The sequence below is a fragment of the Trachypithecus francoisi genome, unplaced genomic scaffold, assembly GCF_009764315.1.
Source record: "Trachypithecus francoisi isolate TF-2019V2 unplaced genomic scaffold, Tfra_2.0 Lachesis_group12, whole genome shotgun sequence".
NCBI lineage: Eukaryota > Metazoa > Chordata > Mammalia > Primates > Cercopithecidae > Trachypithecus > Trachypithecus francoisi.
The window spans coordinates 54,637,964-54,652,282 of NW_022681457.1; the positions used below are offsets into that span (position 1 = coordinate 54,637,964).

General features: G+C 40.6%; 2 protein-coding genes across 2 annotated transcripts in view; both read left to right on the top strand.

Annotated features, from left to right (window-relative positions):
* LOC117093721 (zinc finger protein 100-like) overlaps positions 1-14,319 on the top strand; it is a 566,997-nt gene that overhangs the window by 70,213 nt on the left and 482,465 nt on the right.
* The window catches only part of LOC117091331 (zinc finger protein 431-like), a 52,148-nt gene that overhangs the window by 13,046 nt on the left and 24,783 nt on the right, over positions 1-14,319 (top strand). The window contains exons 3-4 of the mRNA XM_033223583.1: positions 11,509-11,635; positions 12,143-12,238. Coding sequence (XP_033079474.1) covers positions 11,509-11,635; positions 12,143-12,238 — 223 coding nt within the window. The remainder of the gene's footprint in view (positions 1-11,508; positions 11,636-12,142; positions 12,239-14,319) is intronic.

Below are 14,319 nucleotides of genomic sequence, written 5' to 3' on the forward strand. Positions count from 1 at the left end.
CTAAATCGGGAAACTTGCAGAGGGGCCCTTCAGCTTGGGGCTCCCACAACAATACAAGCCCTTTTCAATTGCAATTTCCAGTCAGCTCAGGGGTTCAGCATCAGCAGACCAGTCAGCCAATGTTAACCCCCAATTTTCATTAGCTCAGCTTTTCTCTGCTACTTCCGGTAGCGCCGCTACTGATGTGGCGATTTTACAAGCTGTTGAACTTACCCCAGAAATGGGAGTTGTTAAATTACCCACAGGTGTTTTTGGGCCATTACCTTCACATACTGTTGGATTGCTTATAGGACGAAGTAGTAGCATTTTACAAGGTTTACAAGTTCATTTGGGTGTTATAGATTCTGATTATAAAGGGGAAATTCAAATTATGGCCCAAGCTCATAAACCTATATCTCTGAAAAAGGGGCAGTGAATTGCACAACTCCTTGTATTGCCCTATTTTCAGTTTCCTTCACGGAGGCAAGAAAGAATTGGAGGTTTTGGAAGCACAGGTAAACATATTTTTTGGGAAACTTTAGTAACTCAACAAAAACCTTTGTTTCCCCTTGAAGTGGAAAGAAAAATTTTTCAGGGTTTGGTCGACACTGGAGCTGACGTTTCTATTATTGCCTCTGATCAATGACCTTTACAGTGACCTAAACGGCCTGTTGCTGTCTCTCTTACAAGATTAGGTTCTGCCTCTGAGGTGTATCAAAGTTCTCAATCCTTAAATTGCCAAGGGCCAGATGGTCAAATGGCCCAAGTTCAGTTTTATATTGTTCCTATTGCCCTAAATTTATGGGGGCGAGATTTATTGCAACAATTTGGAGCTTTTGTGTCTATTCCTCATGTTTCTAATTCTGCCAGGAATATGATGTTCCGCATGGGCTACAATCCTCTTGAAAAATCTTTAAACATGTAGCCACTGTTCAACAGCCTCAATCCCTTCCCTTGACATGGAAAACTAATATTCCTGTGTGGGTTGAGCAGTGGCCTTTAACACGTGAGAAGCTTGAGGCCTTGGAAAACTTGGTTCAGGAACAATTGTCCTTAGGTCATATAGAGCCTAATACTTCTCCATGGAATTCCCCTGTCTTTGTGTAAAAAAAATAATAATAAAAAATAAAAAAAAAAATAATAAAAAAAAATAAAAAATAATAATAAATAAATAAATAAATAAATAAAAAATAAAACAAAAACAAACAAATAAAAAATAAAAACGGTAAATGGAGACTATTAACAGATCTTTGTGCTATCAATGCATGTATTCAACCCATGGGATCCTTACAACCTGGCCTTCCTAACCCTTCTATGATTCCTCAAGATTGGTTGCTTATGGTTATTGATTTAAAAGATTGTTTTTTTTCTATTCCTTTGGATCAAAACAATTGTGAACGTTTTGCCTTTTCTGTCCCTGTTTTTAATAATTCTCAGCCACTTTCTCGATATCAATGGAAGGTTTTGCCTCAAGGAATGTTAAACAGCCCCACCTTGTGTTAAGAGTTTGTTCATCGAGCTTTGGATCCTGTTCGAAAATGTCATCCTTCTGTTCTTTTATATCATTATATGGATGACATTCTTCTTGCTGCATCCACTAAAAAAGAGCAGCAAGATGCTTTTACATCCTTACAAACGCAACTTTCTTTATACTCACTTAATATTGCCCCAGAAAAAATTCAAATAAATTTTCCTATTCAATATTTAGGTTATACCTTGAGAGCGCAGAATATTCGGCCCCAAAAGATTCAAATTCGACGCGATCATTTAAAAACATTAAATGACTTTCAAAAGCTTTTAGGGGATATTAATTGGATGCGTCCTGTTTTGGGAATACCAACGTATCAGTTACAACATCTTTTTTCTATTCTAGAAGGAGACAGTCATTTGAACAGCTCACGTCATTTAACTCCTTTAGCTTTACAGGAACTCCAGCTTGTAGAGGAACAACTTCAAAAGGCCCATCTATATTATATCCTTCCCGACGTTCCCCTTTCCTTTTGCTTATTTCATACTTTACATTCTCCTACAGGTATGATTCATCAAACAAATCGGCCGTTAGAATGGATTTTTTTGTCCAACAAAACATCTAAACGTTTGGCTACTTATATTGATCGTTTAGCTGAATTGATCATCAAAGGACGGCATCACTGTCGACAACTTTGGGGAGGAGACCCTTCCTTCATTATCTCTCAATTCACTCATAGTCAAGTTACTTATCTTCTTGCTACTTCTGATTCTTGGCAAGTTGCTTGTGCCTCATTTGTCGGACAATTTTCTACCCAATATCCTAAGTCTCCAATTTTTTCATTCTTCAGACAGCATTCTGTGTTGCCCTTTTCACCCATATCTTTATTTCCTATTCAAGGTCCTACCTTTTTTACTGACGCTAGTAGTAATGGTAAAGCTGGATATTAGAGTGTTCATCAATCTCGAGTTACAGTTTACCCTTATCCCTCGGTGCAACAGAGAGAACTGTTTGCTATTTTCATGGTCTTACTTGATTTCCCTTCCACCAGTTGTAACATTGTTAGTGATTCTCAATACGCTGTCTATGTTACTTCTTATATTTCTCAAGCCACTCTACCTCTTTGTACTACTTCTTCTCTTCAGAAACTCTTTTCTTTGTTGTCTTCTACTTTGAGCCAGCGTCGAGTTCCTTTATTCATCACTCATCTTCATTCTCTTTTTTTTTTTTTTTTGAGACGGAGTCTCGCTCTGCCACCCAGGCTGGAGTGCAGTGGCCGGATCTCAGCTCACTGCAAGCTCCACCTCCCGGGTTTACGCCATTCTCTGCCTCAGCCTCCCGAGTAGCTGGGACTACAGGCGCCCGCCTCGTCGCCCGGCTAGTTTTTTGTATTTTTAAGTAGAGACAGGGTTTCACCGTATTAGCCAGGATGGTCTCGATCTCCTGACCTCGTGAACCGCCCGTCTCGGCCTCCCAAAGTGCTGGGATTACAGGCTTGAGCCACCGCGCCCGGCCACTCATCTTCATTCTCATTCTCAACTTCCTAGACTGTTAGTTCATGGTAATACTCAGATTGATTCACTTTTAATCGGCCACCTACAGGCTGCAGAACAAGAACATGCTCTACATCACACTAATAGTTCTGGTCTTCAGCGACGATTTCATTTAACTCGTAAACAAGCTCGTTCTCTTATTCGAGCTTGTCCTTCTTGTGCTCCTTTGAGCATTCCATCTTTTCATCCCGGAGTTAATCCACGAGGTACTCATGTTAATCAGATTTGGCAAATGGATGTCACACATGTTCCTTCTTTTGGACGATTAAAGTATGTTCATCATACTATTGACACTTTCTCTCATTTTCAATGGGCAACTCCTTTACCATCTGAAAAAGCTGATTCTGTTATTACTCATCTTTTGGCTTGTTTTGCCGTCATGGGCATTCCTCTAATACTTAAAACTGATAATGCTCCTGCCTATGTTTCTCGTAAATTACAAGTTTTTTTACAGCAATACAATATTCAACATCTCACTGGTATCCCGGGCAACAGTCAAGGCCAAGCCATCATTGAGCGCGCAAATTTAACCTTGAAAACTCAACTGTTAAAACAAAAAGGGGGAAATGAGTCCCCCAGAAATCAGATTTTAAAGGTTTTGTTTATCTTAAATTTTTTGAATCAATGGAGACAATTGCAGGACTCCGCTGCCGTAACTCATCTTTCCTCACCTCCTTCGAAGATAGTCCCCGTCGATAATTTAAAGGTTGGTATCCTAATGAAGAAGGTAAGTATGCACAGGGGCAAGTTCTAAAACAGGGACGGGGTTATGCTCTTATCCTTACAGGGAGTGGACCTGAGTGGTTTCCTACAAGGCGATTGAAACCCTGTTGAAAAGAAACTGGACTCAGCATGCATCTCTTCCTTTGTTGGATGTGTCTCAGTGGAGGACTTATTTCCCTTAGTGAGGCTTTGTATGAATATTGGACTTATATTCCCTTTCCACCCTTGTATCAGGGAGTCGCCTGGGGGGAGGCGGAAGTTAAGGTTTTCACCAATGACACTACTTAGATGCCGCCCCCCTATATGGACAAGGACAACATAGAACGGGAAACGGGAATAATAAACAGCACATACCAATTTGGAGTGGAAGGACTTCCAATTTGCATGGGAAATAGTCCTCATTGTCTCCGGAAATCACATGAAGCTTGGGCTGTTCGCTATAATCATAACCATGTGGCTGCCAATACTGTTATTATTGTAACTAGAAGTTTTCATTATAATCATACTGTATATATTAATGAGACTATTCCTAGTTCCTTACCTTTTTGTCCTATTCCAGAGGTTTCCCCTAATATTGAGGTATTGGAGTGGCAACATTGTCGGGGAATTAAGCCCCGGATTTTATTAGAATATAATGGGTTGCAAGTAATTGATTGGAGTATGCACGGTGATTTTCAAACAAAATTTAGTCACATACCTTTAAGATGGCACCGGGTAAATAAAAGTATTGTTGCTGACGGTAATGAAACTTTAGTATGGCGTAAAGGAGGCTTGTCGCCACCTATGCCTCATCTTAGATACTCTTTACAAGTACAAAGTCATCTTTGGAAGTTATTAGCTGCAGGTGATGCCATTAGTACTTTTGTGGGAAATATGTCCCTTAATCTTTCTAACCCGAATAACCCTTTTCATATTCAATTACGGCGGAATGTCTCCCGATATATTATTGCTTGTGTCCAAAAGCCTTACCTATTGTTAGCAGAACATTTAACATGGGATAATGATACGGGGATTGTTAATTGTAAAGATACATGTACATTTTTGTCTTGCCTCAATCATTCTTGGTGGCACAGTTTTACAGGGGATATTTATATCCTCAGGGCTCGTAAGGAAATTTGGCTACCTGTCAACCTTACGCGACCATGGGGGGCATCACCTCTTGAGACTTATATTTGGACTTCCCTTCAACGGACCCGTCGGGCTCTTGGACTTATAACTGCCTTGGTAATGAGCCTTGTTGCCATTGCCTCCACCGCGGCTGTGGCGGGGCTCGCGTTACATCAAGGCATACAAAATGCTGAATTTGTACAGCAATGGCATGAACAAACTCACCGGTTGTGGCTGCAACAACGGAACATTGACTCCCAACTTGCCGAAAGATTGGACAACGTGAAACAAGCTTTGACATGGCTTGGAGAACAGCTCACTGTCCTCAGTACTCGAATAACATTGCAATGTGATTGGAATTCCATGCAATTTTGCGTAACACCTGTGCCTTTTAATGTTTCTCAGAAATGGACCGAAATCCGAAGATTATTAATAGGCCATAAAAATATTAGTTTGGACATCCAAGAACTCACTCAAAATATTTCTTTAGCATTTCAACAAAAATTACATGTATTGTCCGGAGCAGCTACTATGCAGGAGATGGGTCGACGCCTTGCTGCTCTTAATCCATGGACTCAGATGAAAACATGGATTTCTACAATCTCTGGAAGTATATTGCTTTGGGTGCTTGGATTGAGTCTATTTCTCCTAATAATCCGATGCTCCCTCCGTCGCATCCAAAAACAAAAGAAAAACCAGGAACAAGTATGGGCTGTCTTTCTAAGATTGAGGCAAAACAAAAAAAAAAAGGGGGAAATGCAGGGGCCATTGAAAATAATATGCTGAGAATAGATAGGGCTCAAGGACAGTGTCTCTAGCTAGTTGCACTTTCAATGAACTCCAGTAGTCAAGGATACTATCTCTAGTTGAACTTTTAATGAACTCTAGTAGGCGCCAAGAAGGCAGACAAAATAAGAAAGAACTTAGAAACAAAGAACTAAGCAGTAGGTTATATCTGGGTGCAGAAAGTTTGTTTTGTATTATGTCATTTTTGCTGATGTGGGATTTATGGGGTATAAATAAAGTGAGGCGGAGGCTTTAGGCGCGGCCGCCATGTTCTCTGTTTGTCTTTGTCTTTTGTGTCTGTGTCTGTTCATTCTCCACTACCCCCGGCACGGGCCCCAACACAGAAGCATAGATGGGCCTATGGGGTTTGTGACTGGCACCTACAATGAGGGCAATGTTGTGAGACTAAGCCCTGAATCAGGGTCTGCTGACTCTGGGTGGTGTCACAATTCAAATGTTAGACATTGAGTTGCTATTGGAGAATTGCTTGGTGTTCACGGTGTTCACCTAACTCTACAGATTTGGTGCTAGAAGAAAGATATCACAGAGGCCTGTCCTGGAATAAAACTCTTGGTGTCTGGAAATGGGAGGCTCTGCTCTCCTGTACACAGGCTTTCACACTGCCCATTGTCCTGGGATCCCAGGCCTCCTCCCAGGATGAGAGAGGATGAAAACTTTGAGGAAAGGAGCTCTGATGACAGATCCCCTTTTCCCATAGCTGCCACCACAGGATTCTCATCCGCTTCCATCCACTTCCAAACATGCCCACTAGACATTGATATGTGCACACCACTCCCAGGACTAGGCATCACCCTCAGGAATTTCTCCACAGCTTTGTTGATCTTAGTGTTTCTTGACAAAAACCCACAAAAGTGTTAAGTCTCCTGGCATATGCCAACCCCTAGATAGTGAATCTGCAGCAGCAACCTGTATTCCCCACCAGCCTAAGGTTCTGAGCCACCTGTTCATAATCTCATCTACTTGGATGGGCACAGAAATAAATCAGAGTCCAGCCTCACCTGGGCCACTATCTGTAGAACAAACAGCTCCTTCCACCTACATTGCATTCTTCCCCACACATTAATTTTTTTTCTTCTTTCGACTTTTCTTTTTGGTTCAGAGATCCATGTGCAGCTTTGTTATATAGGTAAAATTGTGTCACAGGGGTTTCGTGTAGATTATTTTGTCATTGAGGTACTAAGCATAACACCAAACAGTTAAGTTTTCTGTTTCTTTTTGTTCTTTCATTGTCTGTTCTCAACTAGGCCTCAGTGTCTGTTGTTCTCTTTGTGTCCATGTGTTCTTATTATTTAACTTATCAATGAGAACATACATTTGGTTTTCTGTTTCTGTTTTAGCTTCCTAATGATAATGGTCTCCAGCGTCATCTATGTTGCTGCAAATAACTTAATCTTGTTTTTATTTTATTTATTTATTTTTTGAGACGGAGTTTTCACTCTTGTCGCCCAGGCTGAAGTGCAATGGCACCACCTGAGCTCACCACAACCTCTGCCTCCTGGGTTCAAGTGATTCTCCTGCCTCAGCCTTCCGAGTAGCTGGGATTACAGGCATGTGCCACCATGCACGGCTAATTTTATATTTTTAGTAGAGATGGAATTTCTCCATGTTTGGTCAGACTGGCCTTGAACTTCTGACCTCAGGTGATCCGCCCACCTCAGCCTCCCAAAATGCTGGGATTATAGGCTGAGCCACCACGCCCAGCTGGTTGTTTTTTTTTTTTTTCCTTTTTTTAATGGCCACATAATCTTCTATCATGTTTATGTACCAGAGTTTGTTTTTATTAAATCTTCTGTTTTTATTTGGAGACAGTGTTTTACTCTGTCACAAAGGCTGAAGTGCAGTGGTACAATCTTGGCTCACTTCAGCCTCAACCTTCCAGGCTCAAGGCACCCTTTTACTTCAGCCCCCGAAGTAACTGGGACTACAAGCATGCACCACCATGCCCGGTTAACTTCTTTTTTTGTGTTTTGCAGAGCTGGGGTTTTGTCATGTTTCCCAGGTTGGTCTTGAACTCTTGAGCTAAGGTAATCCAGCTGCCTCGGCCTCCCAAAGTGCTGGGATTACAAGTGTGAACCACTTCACCTGACCATACCATGTTGTTTTAGTCTAGTCTACATTAATAGGCAATTAGATTTGTTCCATGCGTTTGTTTTTTGTTTGTTTGAGACAGAGTCTCACTCTGTTCCCGCGACTAGAGTGCAGTGACACCATCTCAGCTCACTGCAACCTCTGCCTCCTGGGTTCAAGCGATTCTCCTGCTTCAGTTTCCTATGTAGCTGGGACTACAGGCACATGTAACCACACCTGGCTAAATTTTGTATTTTTAGTAGAGACAGAGTTGGGTGTATACCCAATTTGGTGGTTACTGGGTCAAACAGTAATTTCAGTTCTGTGAGGAATCTTCACACTGCTTTTCACAATGGTTGAATTAATTTACCCTCCCACCAGCAGTGTATAAACATTCCATTTTCTCTGCAATCTTGCCAGCATCTGTTACTGACTTTGGATTTTGAGAGAGAGTCTCACTCTGGCACCCAGGCTGGAGTACAGTGGTGTGATCTCAGCTCATTGCAACCTCCACCTCCTGGGTTCAGTAGATTCTCATGCCTTAGTTTCTAGAGTAGCTGGAACTACAGATGTGTGCCACCAAGCCTCACTAATTTTTGTATTTTTAGTAAAGATGGGATTTCTCCATATTGGCCAGGCTGCTCTCAAACTCATGACCTCAAGCGATCTGCCTGCCTCGGCCTCCCAAAGTGCTGGGATTACTGCACCCAGCCTGTTACTGACTTTCTAACAACAGCCATTCTGATTGGTGTGAGATGGTATCTCATTGTGGTTTTTGTTTGTTTTTGACATTTCTCTAGTGATGAGTGGTGAGCATTTTTTGCACATGCTTCTTAGCCACATGTTTGTCTTCTTTTAAAAAGCATCTGTTCATGTTTTTTGCCTGCTTTTTAATGAAGTTTTTTTTTTTTTTGTAAACCTTAACTTGTTTATGAATTCTGGATATTAAACCTTTGTCAGGAACATAGTTTGCAAATATTTTTGTTTATTTGGTATGTTGTCTGTTTACTCCATTGGTAGTTTCCTTAGCTGTGAAGAAGCTCTTTAATTAGGTCCGTGGGAAAAAGCTGAGTGTTGGGAGGGAAACTGAGGCAGGGCTTGCATAATGTCCTCTGGAATGTGTCTAGACCTGCTGGCTCCTCGCTTCTAGCCTTCCTAGGTTCCTACTCCCATTATCTCAAGTAGCAGACCATGTTCCTTATAAATGCTAAACTGTCACAGCTGTAGATCATGTGCCTGCCCTTTTGACCTCCACGTTCTCACCACCTGTTTCTTTGTTGGATTACCAATAAATAGCTTGGGCTGCCAGAGCTCAGGGCCTTCGCAGCCTCCATGATGGTGATGACCCCCTGGTGTCCCACCTTTATCTCTCAAACTGCCTTTTTCTCAATCCTTTGACTTCACCAGACTTTGTCACCCCCATGACCTAGTGTTGGGTCTGATCACCCCAACAGGTCCCATTTGTCAATTTTTGCTTTTGTTGCAGTTGCTTTTGGTATCTTTGTCATGATACATGTAGATATGTATAGTAAGAGAGTGACCTCTGTCTCAAAAAAAAAAAAAAGTTGCTGAAATCTCTTTACTTATGCCCTTTCCACAGGTTCTGTGTATTCTGGGTGGAAGCATTCATGTTGTTTTAATGAAGGGCCTCATGTGACTCTGGTGAGACCAGAATCAAGTATGAAGGCTTCAAGATACATTCCTGAGAGTTAAGTGCCACATTTGCACTAAAGGGTGGTTTTAGGACCTGTTCTGTTTGGGTTTGGTAGGGACAGGGCAGGGCAGTGGCCCATATTTTCATTACTGTAGTAAAAATTGTTGGTGTCTGTGGCAGTGGAGGGCACCTGGGGATGGGAAAAGAGGAACGTATATTTTATTTCTGTGGAGCAGCTCATTGTTCCTTCATCTCTTCTGTTATAAACGAGAAAAATGGGTGGACTTTTTGGTTTTGGTCCTTCTGTGAGTGTGAGGCTAGTAGGTAAGCAGGTGGTGCTGATGTCTTTAAGGGACTGTTCTCAAGATGCAGGTGTTACTTGTCCGATAATTTTATCTGAAAAGGATTTCCAGAGGAGGAGAAAGGAAAAATGGCTTCTTTTCAGCTAAACATGTCTCAGATCAAGAGCTCTGTCCACTCTGCCTCCTGGAGTGCCATGTGTTTAGTACTTGCAAATCTTTACTTCTCTACTTGTGTTTTTCCTCCCCAATGATTTTGTTTCACGTACTTTTAAAAATTCTTGTGATAATCAAGGGTCTCTAAAAAATATTTCTATCCTACGTACCAGAGCCTTCTCTACATCATGGCTTCTTATATGCAATGCAGAATTCCTACCATGAATTTATGATCTGCCATATTAAAAGTGTTCCTTTTGTGGCTGTTGAACATGGGGAGATGTGGATACTCAAGATTCCTATTGAGGGAAAGCGAGGGTCCTTAGGAAGGATGGAGAATATGTAATGTTGAGGTGTCACCTGTGTTCTCCATTAGCTCTATGCAGAACAGGATTAAGAAAATGCTTATTTAGGCCGGGCGCGGTGGCTCAAGCCTGTAATCCCAGCACTTTGGGAGGCCGAGACGGGCGGATCACGAGGTCAGGAGATCGAGACCATCCTGGCGAACACTGTGAAACCCCGTCTCTACTAAAAAATACAAAAAACTAGCCGGGCGAGGTGGCGGGCGTCTGTAGTCCCAGCTACTCGGGAGGCTGAGGCAGGAGAATGGCGTGAACCCGGGAGTTGGAGCTTGCAGTGAGCTGAGATCCGGCCACTGCACTCCAGCCCCGGCGACAGAGCAAGACTCCGTCTCAAAAAAAAAAAAAAAGAAAATGCTTATTTAAACAGGATGGCTTTTATTACCCAGGAAATTCTGGAGAAAATTATTCAGAGATACCTGCTTTCTAGGATGCTAAAGAAGGACTGCTTAAAATCATTATTAAAAATTATAGAACATGGGAGATATCCTGACCACATAAAACTGATTTTTCTTTATGGTTAAATTCTGTCTATAATTGACTTTTTGAGGGGCAATATCTCAGCAGTGATGTTGTGTTCTTCTGTGTGCGTCAGCACATAGTAAAATTTATTCTAGTGTTGTTGATGTTAATAATTTGCTTGGTTAAAGAGCTCTCTGACTTTTTTTCACTGTAGAGTTAATTGTTTTTCTCTTTATTATTAAGTATCTTTATGTGGCTAATGTGCATAAACCATCACATTTAATCTGGCACCTGCCCTTTTTTCTTAGGTTTTTTTGTTTGTTTTTTGCAAGTATCTGCCTTTGGAAAATGAAGGCTCTTTGTTTATAGGCCAGAAAAATTGGGGAAAACACAGTCTCTTTCACTTATGGAATGTTTGACAAAATAGTCTTCTTGGGTCAAAAACATTGGCATTACTAGTGACCTTGTTAGAATTTTAAAAACTCAGACTTTATTCCAGATCTTCTGAAAGAAAAAAAAAAAAAGCTTCATGACAGGATCTCCAGTTTATCTTACACATTTAAATTTGAGAGGTACCAGCTAACTCACCATGTCTTTTTTTGTCTGAAAACATACACAACTCATTATGATGTAAATATAGCACTCAAACATGTATACCTTTGTGTCCTTAATTATGTTCTTTATGATCCAGAAAAGTATTATATCCACTGGTGTTGTGAATATTTCTGTGTTAAAAATTGTTGGATAATTTCAGTTATTGTTATAACTCAGAACCAATTCCCTTTACTCTCTCATTTCACCTTAAGTCAAATAATAAATTCTGCCCATGGCCACCTGGTAAATACATGTGTGTCTCTGTGCTTGTGTTTTTCAGGAGACATTGACATTTAGGGATGTGGCCATAGAATTCTCTCTGGAGGAGTGGGAATGCCTGAGCCCTGCTCAGCAGAATTTATATAGGAATGTGATGTTAGAGAACTACAAAAACCTGGTCTTCTTGGGTGAGAATAACTTTAATACACAATTCTTAATGTACTCTAAAGGTTTTATGTCTCTTTTTTTGTAGAATTTTTTTTTTGGTAATTTATGCTTTGTATAAATGAGTTTCTGATCCCAGTTTTCAAGAAAATCTTGATGATTTGTCTGTAGAAAATAATTTCTTCAACATGTTTCATCTTGACCTGAACTTTCCACATTCCTGAGCTGATCTGCATCCTTCACTCTAGATTAGTGGTAAATCCAGAAATTTGGTGGCATAAAATATCATTGCCTGTATCTTAAAATCTATTTTCCACCATCAGTTTTTGATTCATGAGTACCAGGTAGTAAAATTAAGGACCTACAAATTTAAAATATTTTCTAAATAGTTAGAGGATGTATCTCATTAATTAGTAGTTTGGGATTAATTTTCTAGAATATTCTATTACATCCTTTTTACTGAGCACAGTACTAGGTTGGTAACTGGAGAATATAAGCAAGATTTATGCTATTTATTTTTAATAAAGCAGGTATTGACGTCTCTAAGCAAGACCCAATCACCAGTCTGGAGCAGGAAAAAGAGCCCTGGAATATGAAGATATATGAGATGGTGGATGAATCCCCAGGTAGGTAAGAGTGAACACAAGAGATAACACAGGTAAGAGGTACAAAGGTTAAAAAAAAAAAAAAAAGGGCAACCCAGTCCTTACAATGTGATTTGGGAATCTGTATTGCAAAGCATATAGTTTCTGGGAACACTGAATATTTTCTTAAAATTTTCTCTCACTAAAGGGCATCTTCTGTTTTATGCTTTTAAATTCTCTTTCTCCTTTTCCTTGGGTGAACACACAAATATCAAATATTTGCTCATGTTTCGCTCTTGTTGCCCAGGTGGATTGCAGTGGCGTGATCTTGACTCACTGCAACCTCTGCCTCTTGGGTTCAACAATTTTCTTGCATCAGTCTCCGGGTAGCTGAGATTACAGGTGCCTGCCACCACACCCAGCTAATTGTTTTGTATTTTTAGTAGAGACGGGGTTTTACCATGTTGGCCAGGCTGGTCTTGACACACCTGTCCTCAAGTGATCCACCCACCTTGGGCTCCCAAAGTGCTGGGATTACAAGTGTGAGCCACTGCACCCAGCTGAAAAACTCTATGTTAAATTATTTTTTAGTTCTCTTTTTGCATCGTGTCTGAAATATGTGAGAGTAGTGGTTTCTGTTCCGTTAGGGGTTTCTTGTTAATTTTTCTACATATTCCATCCTGTTTTTATTACTATAGTCTTAAAATATAGTTTGAAATTATAAATTATGATGTCCTGTCCCTCTGCTTTGTTATTTTTTCTCAAGACTCCTTTGGCTATTTGAAGTTTATTGTAGTTTCTTGTAAATTTTAGAATTGTATTTCCTATTGTGAAAAAAATGCCACTGGAATTTTGATAGGAAGTTTATTGAATGTATAGATTACTTTAGATAATATGGTACTTTAACAATATTTATTCTTTCAATCCATAGACATGAATTTTTTTGTTGTTCTTGTTGAGTCAGAGTCTCACTCAGTCACCCAGGCTGGAGTGCACTGGTACAATCTCGGCTCACTGCAACCTCCACTTTCCGAGTTCAAGTGATTCTGCTGCCTCAGCCTCCCTAATAGCTGGGATTACAGGCATGCGCCACCATGCTGTGCTAGTTTTTGTATTTTTAGTAGAGACAGGGTTTCACCATGTTGTCCAGGCTGGTTTCAATCTCCTGACCTTGTGATCTACCCGCCCTGGCCTCCCAAAGTGCTGGGATTACAGGCGTGAGCCACCACGCCCGGCCAACATAAAATATATTTAAATTTATTTTTGTCTTCTCTAATTTCTTTCATTGATATCTTATATATTTCATTGTAAAGATTTTTTACGTTGGCCGGGTTGCAGTGAGCTGAGATTGCACCACTGCACTCCAGCCTGGGCGACAGAGCGAGACTCCGTCTCAACAACAACAACAACAACAACAAAAACCCACAAAGACAGGGAGAAACCAGAGCAGAAAAGCTGAAAATTCTAAAAATCAGAGTGCCTCTTCTCCTCCAGAGGAACGCAGCTCTTCACCAGCAATGGAACAAAGTTGCTTGGAGAGTGACTTTGACTAGTTGAGAGAAGAAGACTTCAGACAATCGGTAATAACAAACTTCTCTGAACTAAAGGAGGATGTTCGAACCCATCGCAAAGAAGCTAAAAACCTTGAAAAAAGATTAGATGAATGGCTAACTAGAATAACAGTGTAGAGAAGTTGTTAAGTGACCGGATGGAGGTGAAAACCATGGCACGAGAACTACGTGATGCATGCATAAGCTTCAGTAGTTGATTTGATCAAGTGGAAGAAAGGGTATCGGTGATTGAAGTTCAAATGAATGAAATGAAGTGAGAAGAGAAGTTTAGAGAAAAAAGAGTAAAAAGAAATGAACAAAGCCTCCAAGAAATACAGGACTATGTAAAAAGACCAAATCTACATCTGACTGGTGTACCTGCAAGTGATGGGGAGAATGGAACTAAGTTGGAAAACATTCTTCAGGATATTATCCAGGAAAACGTCCCCAACCTCGCAAGGCAGGCCAACATTCAAATTCAGGAAATACAAAGATAATTCTCAAGAAGAGCAACTCCAAGACACATAATTGTCTGATTCACCCAAGTTGAAATGAAGGAAAAAATGTTAAGGG